At 38.7% G+C, this 23,052-nt stretch overlaps 1 protein-coding gene across 5 annotated transcripts in view; it reads left to right on the top strand.

Annotated features, from left to right (window-relative positions):
- Window positions 1-23,052, top strand: part of MYO5A (myosin VA) — a 197,262-nt gene that overhangs the window by 131,714 nt on the left and 42,496 nt on the right. For 4 of the 5 annotated variants that reach the window (XM_086710709.1, XM_086710708.1, XM_086710707.1 and 1 more), the window contains exons 20-25: window positions 415-571; window positions 4,081-4,320; window positions 5,525-5,773; window positions 9,010-9,103; window positions 11,423-11,571; window positions 16,302-16,415. In XM_086710709.1, the coding sequence (XP_086566835.1) occupies window positions 415-571; window positions 4,081-4,320; window positions 5,525-5,773; window positions 9,010-9,103; window positions 11,423-11,571; window positions 16,302-16,415 (1,003 nt within the window). The remainder of the gene's footprint in view (window positions 1-414; window positions 572-4,080; window positions 4,321-5,524; window positions 5,774-9,009; window positions 9,104-11,422; window positions 11,572-16,301; window positions 16,416-23,052) is intronic. The other variant, XM_086710706.1, reaches the window with a different exon arrangement.

Raw genomic sequence — 23,052 nt, 5'->3', positions numbered from 1 at the left:
AGATAGATTAGGGATAAATAGACACATTAGCAATGGCACTTCTAAGAAAGCTGGTGGTAAGTAAGCATGGGATGACTGTGGACAGCCAGTTGGCTATGTAAAAGGGACAATATGCACTGTTCTAGAAAGAGCAAACCTTTTTCAGCTTCACTTTCTTTATTGTAATATCAGGTAATGTGGGACATCCTACTTTTCTGGGTTAGGGAAGGCTCAAATCAGATAATGAGTGCAAAAATATTTGGGGGAGCTATAAGTTGCTATACAAATATAAGTGATTTAACATGTACATTATTAGAACAATGACAGTGGAGGTACTACTTATTATGCTGAAGATATTGGTGCTTTAAGGCTCTACAAAACTTATTCCTGGCTTTGTCTGACTACTGACAACATACTGCTCTTTTCTTTGGCCAGTTATGCTAAGTTCCTGCGCAGAACCAAGGCAGCAACCATCATTCAGAAATACTGGCGCATGTACATAGTCCACAGGAGATACAAGATAAAACGAATGGCCACTATTGTTCTTCAGTCTTATTTGCGAGGCTACTTGGCCAGAAATAGGTACCGCAAGGTGAGGCATTATTTCCAACTTTGTTTATTCATTCCATGAACATTAATCAAATTCTACGTCTGTATAGAATACCACGGGGGTTCCTGTGGGCATAGAAACTGAAGGGAGACAACCAACAATTGAAATATATTTTTAAATATTAAATAAGTACATATATTTATTAACAGGATAGTGGATAAATTACCTCCTTTTCCCCCTTTTATCTTTGTAATTTTAAAAAAAAGTGTATTAGTTTCCTATGGCTGCTGTAATAAATCACCAACAACTTGGTGTCTTACAAAAACAGGAATTTATTCTCTCAGAGTTCTGAGGCCAAAAGTCTAAAATTGGTATCAATGGACCAAAAACCAAGATGTCAGCAGGGCTGTACTCTCTCCAGAAGCTGTAGGAGAGAATCTGTCTCTTGCCTCTTCCAGCTTTTGCCAAGTGGCTGCTGGTGTCCCTTGTGTTTGTGACTATGTCACTAAAGCCTCTGCCTCCATCTGCACATCATCTTCTCCTCTGTGTGTCTAACTTTGCTTCTTTTGTCTGTCTCTTATGAGAATGCTTATGATGGATTTGAGGCCCACCCAGATAATCTACAATAATCCCCCTACCTCAAGATCCTTAATTTAACCACCTCTGCAAAGACCCTTTTCCCAAATAAGGTAACATTTTCAGATTCCAGGGATGAGGATCTGAGGTCCTTAGGGGCCTTTTTTCAGCCAATTATGATGAGCTGTGAATAGGTAGAATATATGATAGATGGGCATAAGATAGTTCCAAGAATGAAACAACCTTAGAAGAATTTAACATGGTGAAAAGAAAATAAATTACATTAATGTGGTTACAGTTGTATTGATTAGAATATGATGCTTGAGACATTTTTGACAAATAATCTTTATAGCTGGCAATAATCAACATGACTATACATAATGGATCACCAGATTAATCTTAATCATCACGTCTGACAGTATATGATTTTTATCTCTTATTTTGGCAAGGCTTTGAGTCTGTCCTTTAGGACATACTCTACATAAGACAAATACAGTCTGGATTTTAGAGCTCTGTGGTCATCATCGTTAGAAGGAGCATCAGTAGGGTAATTTGAGAGACATGTCTCTGGTCACAGACAATGCGTGAGCATGACCTAGGTCCTATTTATGTGTTTATATTTCTTATTTTGAAATAATTTTAAAGAATAAGGAAAAATGAAAGTTGATGAGACTTGAATGAGCATATTCTATAGCTCTGTTTTAAAGAAAATTTGAAGACAGCTACTCTAGGTCTCTCTCTCTACCCACACCTTCTGGTGCTCTTTCTCTACAAGCATGAGCTTTCAGGGAGGGAATAGCCTTGTTAATCTTGACCTTTTTGATACAACAAACTGGTTACCCTACTCCCTGCCTCGCACTCCCCCACCATTTGCCTCAGGAACATCTGAACCGGGTTGTGGGGCCATTGGTTTAGCAGAGGCAGGTTCTGGCCAATTCAGCTCCCACTGTGACTAGATGTGGCAGGGGTTGCAAGTTAGAGGCTAACTCACATTTAGGCCAGTAGCACCCCATTAGTGCTTCCTCTAGCTGTATTCAAGTCCAAGCTTCCCCTTCATGGGATTTGGGGATCTTAAAGGGAGAGCAGGTGTTATTTAATTTTTCTGACTCGCTGATGGACATGCGATTGAGAGTGGAAGCTCTCTGTTTACTGTTTCCATTTGACTAAATTTCAGAAATGGACCAATGTCTGAAGTAACGTGGAAAGAAGGAAATGGAATAGGAAAATGGCATTAATAGCTTTGCCACTGTGTGCTTCTGAGTTTTAAATCTGAAAGCCTCAGTTTCCATCACTGAGTCTAACCCAGTTGGTCACTAGTCATCCGGATGAGATTAGGGGCTCCCTCAGGATTTTGATGTTCTGTGAGAGCTCAGTTCTGGCTTCACTGCAATGTGAATCACGGCGACTGTACTTAGTGGAACCTGCAGGCTGCCTTAGCATTAGGATAGCAGCCAGAAAGGGCGGCCTTCAATTGCCAGAGGGACTAGTAAGATCTCCTAAACACCTATGATTTTTTTGTATTTGGTCATTTAAAACTTAACCACTTATCTCTTAAATGTATTCTTTAGAATGTTGCCTTTTTTTCATTGTTAAATAACCTAAAAAGAGAAGCTATTCTTTTAATGATTTTATTAAGGTACTCTCTCTTTTTGAATAGTTTCAGAGATTTTTACATATAAGAAGTTTCACAAGAGATACATTATGTCCATTTGTAATAATTGCTAATAAATACTTAATTAGGTGTGTATATTTAAACATCATCTATATCACATAAGAGTTATCTCATTAAACCTCAAGGTCCTTGGAAGGACCTCAAGGTTTTGGTAGTTTAACCTGTCTTAAAATTCAAGAATTTTTTCCCTATCATTTCTGGAAATTGTTTATAAACTCCCTACTTGATGGTTGTTATTGACAAATTCATTTCATAAGGCAACTTTTTGTTATAAGTTGTTTGTAAATTTAGGGTAATATAATTTTTTTCAGACAATATGGTATAAAATCAAAATTAAGATTAGTTTACTTCACTTCAACTTTTACTTTTCTTTTGAAGCTTCTCCCTACTACCTTTGCATTTCCTAAGTGGATTCCAGCTACATTTGAAATAGCAATGGGAGATCCTCATTAAAATGGTATTCTTCAAATATGGCAAACAAGAGTGTTATTTTTTTGTTTCTGGGGGATAAAGTCAATAAATCAGTAACAAACTTTGCAGTGCCCCTAGCGTTGGCTTCTATAGTCAGCTTGCAGGTCATGCCTCATGTTTTCAAGCATCGACCTAATGAATGGTCATATGGTATCAGCAGTAAGGGTGTGTGTGTGGGGGGGGGGGGGGGGGGTCAGTGTTTTATTTTAATACTACAGGGTTCTATTCTTTTTATAGGGATCACCTATTGCTAACAGAAGTCATATACCAATAAGAAACCTAATATGGTTTTTTCTTTGTTTTTAGAATTGTTTTCCTTTTAGTATACACATACACAGCATCTATGTGTATCCTCTGCTTATCATCATTATCATCATATGTATACATATAACATATGAACATAACACAGACTTTTATATGATTCTCAAATCACCTTTCATTTTATTTATTTTGAGGGAAAGAGAGAGCGGGAGAGCACATGTGCACACGAGCAAGGAAGGGGCAAAGAGAGAGGGAAAGAAAGAATCCCAAGCAGCCTGTGCACTGTCAGTGTGAAGCCCAATGCAGGCCTTGATCCCACCAACTGTGAGATGATTACCTGAGCTGAAAAAATCTGACACTTTAGCACCTGGCGCCCCTGAGTCTACTTTTTAAATCTCCTTTTAAAATAATTTTGTGCCTCCGTATATTTGTGCTATGTACAATCCATATAGCACGTTGTTGGTTCAAATTTTGTATCTTTCCCTTTAGATAGTTTATGGATTCCATATAATGTTGAACCTTGAGTCCAGTCCAGGGTCTGACATTACCTGTTCTTACCTCTTCTGTGCAGATGCTCCGTGAGCACAAAGCAGTTATCATTCAGAAGTGGGTCCGGGGCTGGCTGGCTCGTACCTACTACAGGAGGAGTATGCATGCCATCATCTATCTTCAGTGCTGCTTCCGGCGGATGATGGCCAAGCGTGAGCTAAAGAAGCTCAAGATCGAGGCCCGCTCTGTGGAGCGCTATAAGAAGCTCCACATCGGCATGGAAAACAAGATAATGCAGCTACAGCGCAAAGTTGATGAGCAGGTGTGTTTTATTATTTAAAAAAAAATTATTTTTCTTAATGTTTATTTTTTTTCTGAGCGAGAAAGACAGACCCTGAGCGGGGAGGGGCAGAGAGAGAGGGAGACACAGAATCCAAAGCAGGATCCAGTCTCTGAGCTGTCAGCACGGATCCCACTGCAGGGCTTGAACTCACGAACCATGAGATCATGACCCGAGCCGTAGTTGGATGCTCAACTGATTAAGCCACCCAGGTACCCAACCAGGTGTGTTTTAAACAGGAGCCCTGAGAGTGGGGCATGCTTGAAGAACTCCACTGGGATTATTTTCAGCAGTATCTCCCCTTATTTTACTTTTCAGTCGCAGCAAAAAGGTAAAATAATAATGACAGTAAGGAGTACGGAAATAGTAACAAGCTTATAGGTAAGACTATGATTGCAAGGACTAAGGGAGGAAATTTACAGCCAGACCTTAGTGCCCAAGAGTCATATTATACTTTATACTTTCTAAATCTCTTTTGTCATTATCATTCATTTGCATAAAGTATAATGTTCCTTTTACAGATGAGTCGTTTAGCATTGAGATGGCAAAAGAAGCAGGAAGACGTCTGTGCTTTGGGGGAGCTTACAGTCTATTTGCAGAGATAAAATTTGATTTCCTAGAGATAGTTACTAAGTAATATTTTAGCACATGCAAATGATACAATGGTAATTGGTAATATACAAATACTGAGGACAGCAAAAACAAACAAACAAACAAAAAAACACACAAAAACCCAAAAAACAGAATAAAGCAGGATCCATCAGGAAGGTTTTCTGAGTGGGAGGAGTTTTAAGGTAACAAAACGATTTGTAAGTAACTTGCAATTTTGTGGCCATTTTATCATTTTTAAGAATCACTTGGGAGCATATGGCTTTTATAGAATATGGATTTGTTTTCCAAAGCAAGTATAGATGTTTCTATTTCTGGCTTAAGAATAGGAAATTAAGAATTTAATGTGGTACTTACCTTGTGACTGTGAGAAAATCACATCCATGCTACAGAATTAACTGTGCCTAATCTTCTTTTTGTATCCCTAAGAATAGGCCTTAATTGTAAAGGTTGCGGTTAGATACTCTATTGTTGCTGTGATGATACAGCATGAATATGATCAATAAATAAGGTTATCTCAAAATACATTTGATGATACATATGTTTACTTATTGTTACTTATGTATATGTTTAAAAGAACAAAGACTACAAATGCCTCATGGAGAAACTGACCAATCTGGAAGGAATATACACCTCTGAGACTGAGAAACTACGAAGTGACTTGGAGCGTCTTCAGCTAAGTGAGGAGGAAGCTAAGATTGCCACTGGACGGGTCCTCAGTCTGCAGGAAGAAATTGCCAAGCTCCGGAAAGACCTGGAACAAACTCAGTCGGAGAAAAAATCCATTGAGGAGCGTGCAGATAGGTACAAACAGGAAACTGAGCAGGTAGGATCTAGTTATCGTATCCCCATCTACCTCTTTCACCAAGGAAATGTGCTGTCATCATGACCTGGCCCATGTGGCTCAGTGTTGGTTTCACCTGAAGGTGAAATACAAATGTCAGTTTGCTTCCTGTTCCTTATTAGTATTTTCCAAGCATTTCTCCCACATGATGCGTCTTTTAGTAGAATCTTTTGACTCTAGTAAGATCAGAGGCAAAGAAGAGAATTAAAGGCCACGTACCTACTCTCACTCTTACTTTAGATACATAGGTCTGGATGAAGTGTAGACTCCTTTTGCTTCAAAAGAGTTAACATGATTAAGAAACCAATCAAACCGTGAAATGTCACTAGCTGATAGTAGAGATCTTTATGGAAACCCACATCAAGGCTGTGTTAGAAGTCCGAGAGAGAGAAATCCAAATGTCTGCACCCTGAGGGTAGCCAGGAGCTGCTGTGCAGATAGAACAATAACAAGAATGCCTGCATATTGGTGCTTCTACATTACACACATTTATATTAACTTCTATCAGAATTTTATTAAATACGGAAAACATTAAGGTTCTCAAACAGCGATACAATGTATTGTTTAAACAAAAGTACCTCGGGGCGCCTGGGTGGCGCAGTCGGTTAAGCGTCCGACTTCAGCCAGGTCACGATCTTGCGGTCCGTGAGTTCGAGCCCCGCGTCAGGCTCTGGGCTGATGGCTCGGAGCCTGGAGCCTGTTTCCGATTCTGTGTCTCCCTCTCTCTCTGCCCCTCCCCCGTTCATGCTCTGTCTCCTTCTGTCCCAAAAATAAATAAATAAACGTTGAAAAAAAAAAAATAAACAAAAGTACCTCAACATAAAGCTTACTTGAAAAAAGTGATAGATTTTCATAAGTTCCACTAGTATTACCATTTTTAAGTGAAAACAGATTTGACTGTTGGCTGTAACTACTGGCAAAACTCCCAGTTTCCTATACTTTTTCTGTATTGACTTCTGAATATTAATACAGCCTATGCAGTAAAAACCTTGGAAAGAGCTACGATGCAATTCAGATAGGATAGTATACAATCTTTCCATGGTGTTCAGGGTCTTAATAAAATACTTCCTCCTCTGTCTCTAGCAGATCTGAGTTCTGTGTACAGAAACAACAATGCCTTTAAAACACGTTATTTTGACATGATAAACTTACTCTATCAGAATTCAAATATGCATTGAAAGGGATATTCTTGAAGCTTAAGAGCTCCTTTTCATTTCCTGAGCCCACAGAAGCTTTTCAGATTCCTCTGAGTCCATAGGGTATTTAGGCTTGGTAGGAGTATTCTCTTTTCCTCTTCAAAGTTAAGTTCATACCTTTCTAGTCTGAAAGAATAGCACACATGAACAGATTGAGATTTTTCCTTTCTTTTTATTTCATTATCTTCTGCTTTCCCCAGAGAGAGCTATAGGCACTAACATAAATTCTTAAAAAATTTTTTTTAATGTTTATTTTATTTATTTTATTTTTTTTTTTGAGAGAGAGAGAGAGACAGACAGAATGTGAGCAAGGAAGGGGCAGAGAGATACACACATCCGAAGCAGGCTCCAGGCTCTGAGGTGTCAGCACAGAGCCTGACACAGGGCTTGAACTCACAAGCTTTGAGATCATGACCTGAGCCGAAGTCCAATGCTTAACCGACTGGGCCACCCACGTGTTCCAGTAGGCACTACCATTAATTCTTTTGAGTAGAGTGTAGCAATCGAGAAGAATGAAAAAATTCCACTGTGACAGCCAGCTTTGTGGTCAGAAAAGCTACATTCCCAGCCAGGAGCTTAGAAGGTACACTAGACCTGTGGTTTGTGCCCAGGAGTGTGTATCAGAATGTCCTGGAGAGTTTTTAGAAAGATGCCTGGCCAAGTTCTAGGGGTGTGGGCTAGGCACGTGTATTTCAAAGAAGCAGCACAGTTTACTGGTTGCACACCGCTGACAGAGCAACTTCTTTCACAAGCACATAGGGAACTCTGGCCTTTCTACTGAGAGCAGCTATTAAGGCCATATCAGTATGGAGGGAAGAGACTGAGCCATCAGAAGGAATACCTTCTGGACTGACTTCTGCTCTGGCACAGTATTCCTGTCTAACCTCCCTGGTCTTTAGGGATTATCAGTCACAGAGCCCTCTTTCTCTGTCTCTGAACTCCTGATAGTTTTCTCTTTATTATTAAAGCTATTGTTTTAACATGTGACTCTTGATTTCAGGGTCATGGGTTTGAGCCCCACATTGGGCATAGAGCTTACTTTAAGAATGAATGAATGAATGAAGCTATCACTTTAAGAGTTCCTTATATTTATGCTTAGAGAAAAATTCAAATTTCACTCATCACAAACACATATTTATTTCAACGATGAACTGAGTAAATTATAGACTTTGCACAGTTAACCTTTGGCTTTGATTTTTGCTTCCTGGGAATCCTTATCCAACTGGGAACTAGAAAGTGAAAGGTCAATGTGTTTTGTTTATTATGTGTGTGTCTGTGTGTGTGTGTCTGTGTGTGTGTGTGTGTGTGTGTGTTTCAAAATATACATATACGTAACATAAAATTTACCACTTTAACCATTTTTAAGTGTGCAGTTTTGTGGCATTAAATACTTTCACACTGTTGTAAGGCCAATGCTTAAACATGGAATAAAAGGACCAGTTTGCAACCTTGTAAAACTCTTAAAAGGAGATGAAAGGGAAATTCTCTTTCTCAAGACAGACAGCAGGGAGCTTCAGAAGGAATTCAGTGAATTCCAGAACCAAAATGCCCTTCATATCTTTCTGAACCTTCTTAATCTCTCTTAATACCTGAATCACGAGTACACATAAGTTTTGTGTTAGGCTGTTGAGGTGAGAAGGCATTATCATTCCTTCAAGAGCAAATGCTTACTAGGTGTCAGGCAGTTGCTAAATGCTCAAGGTACAAAGTAAAATAACAGCAGTTATCTCCATCCTCCAGGAATTTCTAGTCTATTGGGGAAGGAAAAGTAAATCATTTATAAGGGCTGTAACGAGGTACATACAGGGTCCTGTAGGAGAGACACCCAATTGGAGGGAGTTTCCAGGAAGGCTGTCTGGAGTAATTCTTGAGCCAAGTTTGAAAGAAGACTAGATAGAACTAGGCACAGAAATGGGGCACAGAGATGTGGAAGTAAGGAGGGACTGCTGTGTGGTGTTTATATTCGGTACTGGGTGTCCTCTGTCTACTGCAGCCACCTGAGTTTATTGTTTTATTTTATAGCTGGTATCAAATCTGAAGGAAGAAAATACTTTGCTGAAGCAGGAAAAAGAGGCCCTCAATCATCTTATCGTGGAGCAGGCTAAGGAGATGACAGGTAAGGCTCGCGTGGCCATAACCTACAGTGCTTCAGCCAACCTCAGACCAACGTTTTCTAAGTTACAACTTTGCTTAGAGCTTAAATGTTTTAAAAAGTTGAGATTGTCATCCCTCAACTCAGGAAGTTCCAAGAGGCAAGCACAGTAAGTATTTTGTTTGATTTAGTTGGTGAACTCGTAAATCTCATCTTTCTATGTACGAATGTGAATTCATGTACAGTCACTATCATCTGCAATTAAAAAAAATGAATTGTTCTCCATTTATGATGTTACTTATGACGCATAGAATTCTATTGAATTAGGAAGAAATCGTGAGCTAATGCGTATGCATGTCTATTTACTTATTTTTTGCTAAACTAATAGATATTATTCTCCCAAGATAGATTACCTTTTTTCCACCAAAAAAGAAAAAAAAAAAAGCAACTCTAATTTTTTGAATAGAAAACTAACTAGATGTGGACATTTACTCCATTTTCCATTTGTAAGATAGATAAGAATTATGATAATTTACAAGTAGTCCACATGTAAGTAAACATGGGCTAAGAAGATGTAGATCTAAGCTATAGTAATTGGTGGTGGAGACAGGGAGAAATAAATGGATTGGAGCAAAGATACAGTATATGAAAGAATTACCAGAACATTATCCTTTTTGATGAGGTATTCAAAAAAGGGATAAAAATTTTCTAAAGTTTTGACATGAGCTATTTCAACAATAATGATGTGTTATTACTAATGAGTAAAATAAGGGGGAAAATACTTGTTTATGAATAAAATTAATGAGATCAGTTGTTAGAATGTTAAATTTTGGATGTCAGCTGGGGCCTCTATATAGAGATGTCCTAAAAACAAATTGAGATTAAAGATTAGAGACAGAAAGAAATAGGCCTTAAGGTACCATTAAAGCTATGATAGTAAGAGAGCCCTCTGTGCCTTTTCCCCTACCACCTCCTCCCTAAAAGGGACTAATGTAAAGAAAAGAGAAGAAATCTTGAAATTAAGCTTTATAGGATGTTCACAGGTAAAGGATAAGGTGAAGAAAAGAAACCAGAAAGGAAAATTGATAGGAGAGATTGAAACAGTCACTGAAGACATGGAAAGAAGGCTACTAGGAAGCAGAATGTAATGGAAAGATCCAGAATGATGAGAATACTTCTGGGAAATTGTAAAATGTTACTTGAAATTGGATGAGAAGAACAAAGAAATAACATTGGATTTGCCTAGGGAAAATTTCTTGGTAGCCTCAGGCAGCTTCTGCAAACTGGTAAGAACAAGACAATTTATAGAATGTCATAGGGAGAAGAGATTCTTTCACTCATTGATTTACACATTAGTAGAGCCCTACCTTAGGGAAGCACTGTAGTGGGCACCAGGGAAGCAGTAGAAACAAGGCACTTGCGGCCCTTGCCCTTATGATAGAGCTGATGGGGAAAGAAATGGTGAAGCCATCAAAGCAAGCAGGGCAGATTAAGGTCTAGTCACAAAGCATGAGGATAAAGTGGGCCATATAAATATTAGGAAGCTTAATACATTTATAGATGTGACTGGTTGACTCAGTGAGTTAAAACATACAGCTGAGATCTGTGGCTTTTTTACTTTGCTTTATTTATAGTCAGGGGCTCGTCTCCAGTCTCCAGATGACATCCCAGGCAAATGCAAGCTGCTGGCAACAAAGTGAGCAGAATGGGGTGGTAAACGGAAAGTTCAGGGTGCCCCCCGCAGCACACAGGAGAAGTAACCACACACATGACCAGACATGGGGATCTTATCTGGTTAGAATTGGGAGAGTAATAGGACTGGGGGCGGTTCAGCATGCTGGAAAACATAAGATCTCAGCCTGGGGACTGAGGTGAGCAGAGAGTTGACTGTAGCAAAGGATAGCTGTGTTCCTTGAGAGTTTGCCACTCCCTCAGAGATCTGAGAACTATCTCTGACTTTTTGACAGAGTACACTAATTTGGACAAAAGAATTTTGTGATAGCCTGAAACAGAATATTGGAATAAAAAATAAATACAGTACTTTAGTTTCTAGACAATGACTAGTAGAAGTTTATCAAGGATGTGCCATAACCAGTGAATGAAGTAGTGGCATTGAATCCATAGTATATGGAAGAACTCAGTAGATGATTGTTGTTATTAACAAACAATTTCATTTTTTTGTCATGGTATTTTCTCTTTCCCTACATTCAATAAGATACTCTTCATAGATCATGGTGGTAAAAAAAAATTCTTTGCAGAGAAGCTGGGAGTCAGTGTAAATGTTTGTACTCTTGACTTTTGTAGAGCCATCTTTATTATGCTTTTCTCTCTTCTTTCTTTCAGAGACTATGGAGAAGAAGTTAGTAGAAGAAACAAAACAACTGGAACTCGATCTTAATGATGAAAGGCTGAGATATCAGAACCTTCTGAATGAGTTCAGTCGCTTAGAAGAACGATATGATGACCTCAAGGAAGAGATGACTCTGATGGTAGTGAGTCAAACACTTGATTTTTTTTTTTTAATGAAAAAATTTAAGCACTTATAAAGGCAGATAGAATAGTGGAATGAATCCCCGTGTACTTCATGTACTTATTACCCAATTCCAAAATGGCCGACACACTTCTACCCCGACTCTATCCCTCCTTCCCACCCTATCCAGTGGATTGAGTTGTTGTAGAGAAGATCCCACAAATCATATAACTTTATTCATAAATACTTTGCAAAGTCAAACATTTTAAAGACTGGACTGTAGGTTAGTATAAAGTCATATAGCTGGACTTCATTTTATGTATTGGATGACTTCATGTAAAATTTGCATGTAAAGCAAATATTTATATAAGTGAGTATTTCCTTCACTAGTTTTTGTTACAGTTTCAAAGATATATTCCTACAAAAGGAAAGTTCAGCCTCTATTTGTAACAAATTATTTCATCTATTTCAAGAACTCTTCTGCATCTACCAATGTATCTTTCATACTTTTAATAGTTTCTTACAGCGTCTTACTTCTACTTATCTTGCTGTCAGGAAACAAAGAGTTCCCTAGCTCTCTTGTTCCCTGTAGGTGCCAGCCTTGAAGGTAACCTGATGGTACCCGTGGCTAGAAATGCTCTGAAATATGTCTTATAAAAAACAAGGTAATCAGATATCTGTGGCAGAGAATGTTTGCTTCAAATTTTGCCTTTATCTGTACCCTTTGACAATGTTTTTTAAATATGACATTTAACAAGGGAAAATAAAGGAGATTATGTAACATACAAAAAAAATGAAATAAATGTATCACCTTGAAGATGAGAAAATCTAGTCTCAAAGAGGTTAAAAAAGCTAATTTGAATGCCAGCTGGACAGTTATTTCAAACCTTGCTACTCTATCCTGATTTGAACGTGGCAAAGAGAAACTATAAGAGTAGGTCACCATTATCCTTATCATTGACAAATCAAAAGGAGCCTCATTAAATCTTGTCTTCCGTGCTCTCCCTGCTGCAATCTTCCTCCTTTACATTCTCCCATCTTTAGCTTTCCCTAGAGTCCTTTTCCTCTGTCTTTGAATATCATGTTCCCCAGAATTCCGTTCTTGGGTGTATTTTTATCCTATTTTCTAGATAACTGTGCCAGCGTTTATGGTTAATTTATGCTTTGGTTAGCACTAAGCTTTGTGTCCCATGAGGTGCTTCTGAAGACACTAGTTACTTGAGATGTTAAGAAGTGGCATTGGGAAAAGAAATGATTGAGGTCAAATAAGTGTGAGAGCCACATTTATCTCTGTTGAAAGAGAGATAAACAAATTTTTTTCTCCCTCAGAATTTCTGGGATTCTTTAATACTGCATGTCTTGTGAACCTCAGGAAATAAAATGAGACAAGCATGTGCCACGTGTACATCACTTTCTGAGCACATTTCTGGAAATGTCTAAAAAAAGACCCTCCAGTAATGGCCATCCTCCAGCAACTTAGCAGGGCTATTCCTTCCTGCTGAGCAAGTCTCTGCCTGCTACCCATTCTGTTCCCAGAAGTGCTATGGAAAAAGGAAGATGTAATCAAGTTCCAGGGACAGTTTAGCTGCTTAATTTCTTATTTCTCAGCTTATAACCCTCTCTTTTGTATGCCGATGACTCATTGTCCTTCCTTTTGGGTAACAAAATGGTCAGAAGGAGGGAAAAGGAAAATAGCAGAGGAAGGAAGATGAGAATCTACTTGCTTCCTACTCAGCTCTTCATTAGGTCCCCTTTCCTAGTTCCAGACATAGTGAAGATTGCAGTCTTGGTAGAAAATATTTGCCAAGAATTGCAGATAATTAAAAAATGGACTTTATAATTTAGGAATAAATAAATAATAGCAATATCTTATTTTAATGTTTAGGTAGGGACTTCACAACTAACAGATGGGTACTCAGCTAATCTATCATTGACACTGTTCTGCAGATGCAGCTCTCACTGCCATAATGCTTAGGAAGCATTTATGGTAAATAGACTCCTCAAATGGATGGCAGGAAACTTTAGGGATGGGGAATTGAAAGACTGCTTCAGCGCTTCTGGTAACCTGTGATACATGGGCCAAAGTTAATGGCACTGATTACCAGTGATTACTAGATTTGTTGGCCCTGGTACCAAGAAGTGTTGTCGGATTTTTCTCCAGGAACATTCAGTTGTAGAGCAGAAGGAAGAAAATACTAAATCCAGGGCCAAGGAAATTCAAGCAGACAGTGAAAGGATAATGAAGCAATGGAATACAGGCTTGTGAAGTGTTTATTTTTATTTTTTTTTATTTTATTTTTTTTATTTATATATGAAATTTAGTGTCAAATTGGTTTCCATACAACACCCAGTGCTCATCCCAAAAGGTGCCCTCCTCAATACCCATCACCCACCCTCTCCTCCCTCCCACCCCCCATCAACCCTCAGTTTGTTCTCAGTTCTCAACAGTCTCTTATGCTTTGGCTCTCTCCCACTCTAACCTCTTTTTTTTTTTTTTTTCCCTTCCCCTCCCCCATGGGTTCCTGTTAAGTTTCTCAGGATCCACATAAGAGTGAAACCATATGGTATCTGTCTTTCTCTGTATGGCTTATTTCACTTAGCTTGTGAAGTGTTTAAAGATAAATTCATTCCAAGTAAGGAGGGAGTCCTGCGTGTCAACAGTGGGGTCGTTAATCTTGACGAAGGGAGTAAGACAGGTCCAAGAAAAGAAGGAATTATTGGAGAAATGACAGATAAGAGGAAGCATGAGATGCAGATCTTGAAGGAGCACTTGATGATCAAGTAGTATGTTTGTCCTTGTAATTGAATAGCATATGGACTAAAAACTTGGGGAACAAAAGGCAATGCATGAGAGAGTTGTTGCATTACTTCAGAGTCCTAACAATTATGGCAACATCAGTTAACATTAATTGAATCCTTGTTATGTGCCAAAAACCATGCTCTTTACTTGCGCTATCTTATTTAATCCTCACATAAACCCTCTTAGGTAGATAATATTATTATCTAGCTTTTTCTGATAATGAAGGTGAGGCCTGGAGAAGTAAGGGACAAGAAAATGGCAGACCTGGAATTCCTACCCAGCTCTCTCCTATAGACTCAGAGCATTTAACCACTGTCCTGTATACAAAAGTTACGTTAAATCACAGACATAGCATTGCTTCTATTCATACCTTCGGCTATTTGTTGTTTGGTAATACATACATGAGGAAAAATAGGGGTCTAACTCATCTTTAAATAAGCTTATTAAAACCCTTTGTCTCCGTATTTATATGGACCTGGGTTTTTGTTGGTTTTTTTTTTTAAATGTTTATTTATTTTTGACAGAGAGACAGAGTATGAGCGGGGGAGGGGCAGAGAGAGAGGGAGACACAGAATCTGAAGCAGGCTCCAGGCTCTGAGCTGTCAGCACAGAGCCCGACGCGGGGCTCGAACTCACGGACCATGAGATCATGACCTGAGCCGAAGTCGGACGCTCAACCGACTGAGCCACCCAGGCGCCCCTGGACCTGTTTTTCTTAATGACACAACCAATTAATAAACAGCGTCCCATACACCTGTTGGCTGGGGCTAGGAACTTTAACGTTGCCGGTGTATGTAAACAGAAAGTAAATCTGAGTGCCTTTGACTTTATGTGGAGTGATTGTCCCCTTTAGGGTGGACCCTAGCTGCTAGCTAGTTTCAGAAGTTCTGGTGTTCTTGGATCTTCCTTATGCACCAGAGTACCGGTTGCGGTGGCCTGGAGACTTTCAACTGCCCCTGGATGCTGGCTTTCCTTTAGTCACGCAGTTGGGTCTGTTCTCTATAAGCTTGGTTATGGGAGAGAGAGAGAGGCAAAGAAGCTCTTTGTGGCTTCTGGCTCTTCCTGCAGCTGGGGGAAGGAGTAAAGGAAATTGGACAGATGAAAAGTTTCCAGAGGTCTTTCTGGACATTTTCACCTCTTCTGAGGTTGGGGGGGTGGGGAACACCCCAGGAGTGAGGGGTACAAAACCCAGCCTTTTTATTCCTTCTTTCTTCAAGTCATTCTCTAACCCTTTCTCCTACACGAAGGAACAGACTGTAATTGCTTAACTTTTGTTTTCCATCAGCTTTCTGAATGCTAATCTCATAGGTACCACATGTCATAGAAATGTCACTTGGACTCCCTGAATCAGTAACTTCAGGACTTCAGAGGATTCTTGGAACAGATTTCTTACCTCTCCTGTACTGCTCACACTTCCCACTGCTGACTCCAGAAAATCAACTCCATGCACAAAAATGGCAGAATTTATAGTCACCTATGTAGAACCCCTCTCTTTTTTTCCACTTATGCTCAAATACAGTGCAGGAAAATGATTATGCTTTCATTAAACATATTTCATGAGCTTTTTACCAAGTTTTATGTAATTGCAACACTGAAGTCAGTGTTTGGGTACTGAAGTGTTATACCTACACTTCACGCAGTGTGACTGGCTACTCACAACTTTAAAAACCCAAAGGGGACTCTGCTAATAATCACAGATGATTTTCATTTGAGTATTTGGTTTTGTGTTCTTGTCATGCCCTGATGGTGCATCTTTCTCTTTCTTTGAAGAGTCCAGAAAATGACCTTTTTGTAAAGGTTTGGTAAGGACAACATGGAACATCGTATTTGGGCATGAGAACAGCAAGTCAGTGAGTGGGTATTAGAACCAAGTTAAGGTGGATGCTGTCTTAAGTATGACTTAACATTTTCATTATGTTGTGTTAATTATTCTTGGTTTATTTGCCTTGCAGAATGTGCCTAAGCCTGGACACAAGAGAACAGACTCCACTCATAGCAGCAATGAGTCTGAATACACCTTCAGCTCTGAAATTGCAGAAACTGAAGATATGCCATTGAGGACAGAGGTACATTTTAGACACCAGGATGTGACCATGCTGTTATTAACAGAGAACATTTCCATTGTGGGGCAGACCCCATTTGCCCTTAAATGTAACAATCGTTTCAAACTATACTCATAAGTGACTAATGGGTACTTAATTAGCTTATAAATTATTACTTATATTTTCCTATATGTACTTGCTTACTTACTACATATATTTTTTTGTCAATAGACATCTTAACTTTTCATGTAATTTTGATGACCAGATTTTTTTCTTTTACAGTTCCCTTCTACATCTTAACATACCCTATTACAAAAAAACATAGCCTGTCATGAATTTATTTCAGACTGAGGTCAATTGTTTTGTCCTTGAATATTATAAATAACCAATGTCCAAGAGTTTAGCAAATCTGCTGCCTCTGTTTGATGACAGTTTTTACCAAAATAATTTTTTTCCACAAAAATGCAAGAAAAATAGCTTATAAATCTGCCTTACTGTTTTGTGTTATGGGGTATGAAACCAAAATGGCACATTACCGTAACTCCAAGAGTATGGTGACTTTAAGTTAGATTTTTGCCAAACTAATTCTCAGATCTTCTTTTCAAATGTGATGTTAGTTTCGCTAATGGATAATTCAGGCACAGCTCTTCTATTTTTATGTCATATTCTGAGAAAATGGCCAAGTCAGAAATAGACTGCTTCTGGCAGAACAGCCAAAGAAAATTGAATGATTCTTTCCTTTTTTGTCTTGGTTTTACTCAGGAATGAAATTTTCTGCCATCTAATTGTGTTCATTTTAAGGAAATATGTCATCTAGTTGGAATCTATACATACAAGAAGCCTAAGTTAACTGATCAAAGGTCACAGCTTGTAAGTGGCAGACCCGGCATTCAAACTGAGGCTGGTCTGTTAGGAACTCCATTCTTTACTTCCTCCCATCCGGGGACTTTACACTGCAGTTCCCCAGTGCCATTTCTGTCTATAGCCAACATTAGTCTGGGGACCATTGATAACAGCAGTCTGGCCACTGTGTAGCAGAATAGAGGTGGTTCCAGTTATTCGTTGCCATGTAACAAGCCATCCCAAACTTTGGTGGCTTCAAACAACAGCAATTTATTATTGTTCAAAACTCTTTGAATATTGATTGGGTGGTTCTTCTGCTCCACATGGTGTCGGTTAGAGCACCTCCCAGCCTTAGCTCGGATGCCGAGGTTTTCTTCCTTGGGCTTTTCCATGTGGTTTCTCTATTCAGCAGCATGGCAAATAGGTTCTAAGGATGTAAGAGCAAAAGATGCCTGGGCTCTTAGGGCCAGGCCCAGAACCAACATTGCGTCAATTCTGCCACACTGTATGGTCATAGCAAATTACAAGACCAGCCCAGACTCAGGAGAAGGAGAATAGACTTCATCTCTTTTTATTTTTTTAAACATTTTTTTTTTTTTAATAGAGCTTGACGGTGGGAGGTGGGGGTGTGGCACAGGGGGAGAGAGAATCTTAAGCAGCCTCCATGCTCAGTACGGATCCCTGTGACCCTGGGATCATGACCTGAGCTGAAATCAAGAGTTGGACGCTTAACCGATTGAGCCACCCAGATGCCCTAGACTTCATCTCTTGGTAGGAGAAAAGACATTTGTGTTGGGAGGAACATTGGTAGCTATCTTTGGAGACTACCACAAAGTTAGACTTTGAAGATTTCAAAATTACAGCCTCTGAGCCTCTAGTGGATATGAAGGTTTTAGGATTGCATGCAGTTGGTCTTAATGGGAGTACTCATTCCCAGCAGCCTGAGGGAAGTATGTTTACAAACTGTTGGCTTCAGTGCAATACCACTTGAGCAGCTCCTGCAGGGGAGGGGAAAGCCATGACAGAAAAGGGTGTTTTTGCTGCAGATTATTTTGTATTAAACTCAGGGCCAAGAGGCATCTTATTGATAGTTTTTCTTGAGGACATTATGTTTTTAATCTCAAAAACTCTTCTGAGCTTTACCTAATTTTTCTACTCTTTTCAAGTTTTGTCCAAATTCTTCCAGATTTGAGGGGAGGGGTAACCTTTTTGTTTCTAATTCTCATCTATATTCTGCTGAACCTTTTCCCAAATAAGAGTTATTTTAGGGTTACCTGGATGTCTCAGTCAGTTAAGCATCTGATTCTTGATTACTGCTCATGTCATGACCTCACGATAGTGAGCTGAGCACAGAACCCACCCTCTCCTTCTTCTCTTTCCCTACTTGAGTGCATGTGCTCTCTCTCTCTCTCTCTGTCTCTCTCTCTTTCTCTCTCTGTCTCTCTCAAAAAGTAAAAATAAATTTAAAAACCAGTTATTTTAGAGTGGGATTTAGTACTTTGCTCATCTCTTTTGAATAATGAAGTATGAATTGTGCTCCAGAAATCACAGACAGATCTGGAGCATTGTATATTGTCCTTCACATGCACTGACCATTAGCAGTAGGTTGTGCACCTGGAAATCTTTCTCACTAATAGGAAAGACTTTTCACTGAACTAGTCATCTTGTTCCTTGTGACTAAGTACGTGCATTTGAAATGTAGCCAGCTCTGGTTAGAAAGGCTATCTTGAACATTGGACCGACTACTATAACTTTCCTTCCTGGAACTGAGTCCATAACTTTAGCCTCAGTCTCTCTGTGCCTCAGTTTCCTCATCTGTGAATTGATATGCTATTATTATTATGTTACTTTATAGTAAGTTGATAATTGAGGTAATTCTTAGAAAGCACTTGCAATGGTGTTTGGTACCTAGTAAGTGTTCGATAAGTCCATGTTTTTGTTCTTATAAACAGGCTTCCAGTGAATATCCTACAATTTTGATGAGGTATGGTCAGGATCAGAAGGATAGAAATCTAGGGGTGCCTGGGTGGCTCAGTTGGTTGAGCGTCCGACTTCAGCTCAGGTCATGATCTCACTGTCCGTGAGTTTAGGGGCACCTGGATGTCTCAGTCAGTTAAGCATCTGATTCTTGATTACTGCTCATGTCATGACCTCATGATAGTGAGCTGAGCACACCTCTCAGCTGTTTCCCTCTGGAGAGCCCACCTCAGCTCCACTTCTGTGCAGCCCTCCCACATGTGCATCTTCATTGTCAGGTGTTGGATTCTCTTGGAAACTTGGCTTCTCCTTTCTTGGTAGCCATTGACAAATAACCCCAGTTCTGCTTCTGCCCTTGAGCTTCCTCACACATGTCAAACCCAGGGAAAAGGTCACCATAACTTTCTCAGCTGTTGTTAGCAATAATTCCAGAATGACTGCAGACCTACGGTGGTAATTTAATGAATAAGTTCTCTTGTCTTCCTCATTTTCCTCAGATGAGAGACTGTTATTTTTTAGGTCAGTTTCAAAGCTTCACTCTCTCAGAAAAGCTCTGGATGACAAAGTCCTTTCTGAGGAAGGAAAGCAAAGCAAACCCCCAGAAACCTCTGAGCCAGATGGCCCATTCTTCCTTTTTGCTCATGTGGTATAGAGAAGACAAATGGTATCTCTTTGACTAGATATGTCATGAGGGCTAAGAATGGACACCATGCAGAGCACTCCTAAATAATTACCAGTCATTATGCCTCAAGCAGTTTTGTGTTCTTTCATTTCCTATTTTAATATTCCTATCTATAGAATTTTGCTTTTATCTAGCAATCAACTAATCCTTTATGTAGTATTTGGTAATATCTGAAGAGTTACCCCATCCCATTTTAATAAGAAGATCCCTTTTACTTTCTTATTTTTTTAATGTTTATTTTGGAGAGAGAAAAAGAGAGAGAGAGTGCACACATGAGTAGGGGAGGGGCAGAGAGAGAGGAAGACACAGAATCTGAAACAGGCTCCAGGCTCTGAGCCGTCAGCACAGAGCCTGATGTAGAGCTTGAACCCATGAACTATGAGATCATGACCTGAGCTGAAGTCGAATGCCCAACCAACTGAGCCACCCAGGCGCCCCAAGAAGATTCCTTTTATTTTTTTTTATTTTTAAATTTTTTTTTTTCAACGTTTATTTATTTTTGGGACAGAGAGAGACAGAGCATGAACGGGGGAGGGGCAGAGAGAGAGGGAGACACAGAATCGGAAGCAGGCTCCAGGCTCTGAGCCATCAGCCCAGAGCCCGACGCGGGGCTCGAACTCCCGGACCACGAGATCGTGACCTGGCTGAAGTCGGACGCTTAACCGACTGCGTCACCCAGGCGCCCCAAGAAGATTCCTTTTAAATGAAAATGCCCATTCAAGGCTGAAAGGAATGATTCCCAAATGATGACATTTTGAGTACAATGAGTGAAATATTATACTCATTGTGAGGTAAAGTCTTTTATTACAGTGTAAAAAAAGATTAAATAATTAAAATTTTCAGGTACACATACATCATTAATAGATGAACAAACATTAAAAACACATGAATGGAATGTTTACATTGTAAATAAGCTAATATACAAGTGTTTATGGGATGTATAGAAATGAGTTTTTATATGAAAGTGTGTAATAATTTCGTGTTCAGGCAGGATGTTATGTCTGTTCTGCTAAGTCAGGACAAACTTTATGGTGAATACCATATACCTAAACTTTTTCTTACTGTTGAACATTAACATTGCAAGAGTGGACAGTAAGCAAAAATCCAGGTCTAACTAGTTTGTGGGTAAATGACCTTGATAGTCTACATATAAATGCCCCACTTCTTAGTTTAATTAATTCTTCTTAGATGTTTTTTTACAACTGGAATAACACTGAATTCGACACTACTGACAATTCACAAAAGACCGAAGATAACTAATGAATATAAAAATGATTCAACCTCATCAAAAGATGAAGAAATATAAATTAAAACTATACTTAAATACCACTTTTGGTCTATCAATTGAGCCTTTTTTTTTTTTTTTTTAAATCCTAACCATCATTGTACCAGGCAAGGTGTTGGTTGCTTGATGGAAGTGTAAGCTGGTCCAACCAAGTTAGCAGACTTTAAAACATTAATATTTGGATATTTATGTACTAGGATATTTATTTTAGTATATTTCAATAGCAAACGATTAGAAACAACTTCAATGCCCATCAGTAAGGTAATAGATAATCAAATGATGGTACACACGTCAATATAGCTTTTAAAAATTATGGTTTCAAGTATCATATTCTATATTTGGAAAACATTTGTGATACAATGCTAAATTTAAAAGACAATACAAAATTAGAATGAAAATATTCCATTTACTTAAATCTACAGAAAAAAGACTGGACAGAAATTGTAGGTTTTTTCTGGGTATGTGATTATGGCTTTGTTTTTCTTCTTTGTACTTATTTCCTAAGCTTTCTTCATAAGCTTATTTTGCTTTTACATCAGAAAAAAAATTGTTTTAATTGACAATTTGAAATATAAGATTTACTAATCAGTTAAGAATTACGCTTTGACCATTTAATTAAGTTATTGTTACTGTGTTCTCTCTTTCTAACACAAAGAGACTCTTTATCCTCTCCATTAAATCCAATGACACAATTCTTTCTCTTCTTACCTCACTAAAAATTCAAACCTGAAGTAAACCAGGTAAATCACCTATGTCATGATCAGAACTTCCGTGGTAGTGGTTGGTAATTCTTTCCCTTTGCTCACCTTTAGTTAGTGTATCTTTATTTACACATAGTAGTTCTCACTATGAGTCTGTTTTAGAACCAATTGATGTACTTTTCAAATGCTACTCGGTTATATTTCACTTTACTAAGAGCTATACATGTTTTAGTTTTTCGCTTTTCTCTGTCTGATCTCAATATATTTATGGTATCACCTTTTCACAAATCATTTTTCCTAAATAGAAAAACATGTCATGCTCATTATAAGCAATTCTAATATAGAAATGTGTAAAGTAGTCAGGGCGCCCGGGTGGCTCCGTCAGTTAAGCCCCCGACTTCAGCTCATGTCATGATCTCATGGTTTGTGAGTTCGAGCCCGTGTTGGGCTCTCTGCTGACAGCTCAGGGCCTAGAGCCTGCTTTGGATTTTGTGTCTCCTTCTCTCTCTACTCCTCCCCTGCTCACTCTCTCTCTCTGTCTCAAAAATGAATAAACATTAAAAAAAGAAAAGAAATGTATAAAGTAGAAAATGAAACTCTCCCGTAGCACCTCCCATTCTCCGAGATAACCATTGATGACCTTTTCGAATTTTCTATGCCATGTGCTAGATATATTTAAGAGTCACATGCATTTATTTGTTTGTTTGTTTTTGTAATGAAAATAAGATAATAATGTAAATACCCCTACAACTTGTATATTTCACTTAATGCTTTTATCTAGGACATATTTATCCACTCATGTATATCTATTTCTTTTTTTTTTTTAACAGCTATAAAATATTTTATAGTGTGGTTATACTATGATTTAAGCAACTCTTGTATTGACATTCAGGGGTTTTTTGCCCATTTTTTACAATTGTAAAACATGCTGCAATGAACATTTTTTTCTATATATTTTTGTGTACCTGTATAAGAATCTCTGCAGGATTAATTCTTAAACACATATTGCTAGGTTAAAGGGTATACACATTTAAATTTTAATAAGTGCAGTTACCTTGCCCTTTTACAAGGCCTACTTATACTTCCATCAGTATTATATAAGACGCTGTTACTAACACATGGCATTCTCAATCTTTCCAGTCTTTGCCAATCTGACAGGGGAAAGTAGTGCTA

Source organism: Puma concolor, chromosome B3, assembly GCF_028749965.1.
Source record: "Puma concolor isolate L17-30 chromosome B3, mPumCon1.1.hap2, whole genome shotgun sequence".
NCBI lineage: Eukaryota > Metazoa > Chordata > Mammalia > Carnivora > Felidae > Puma > Puma concolor.
The sequence above is the reverse complement of the archived record's forward strand: the minus strand, read 5'-3'. Positions and strand labels throughout refer to the sequence as shown.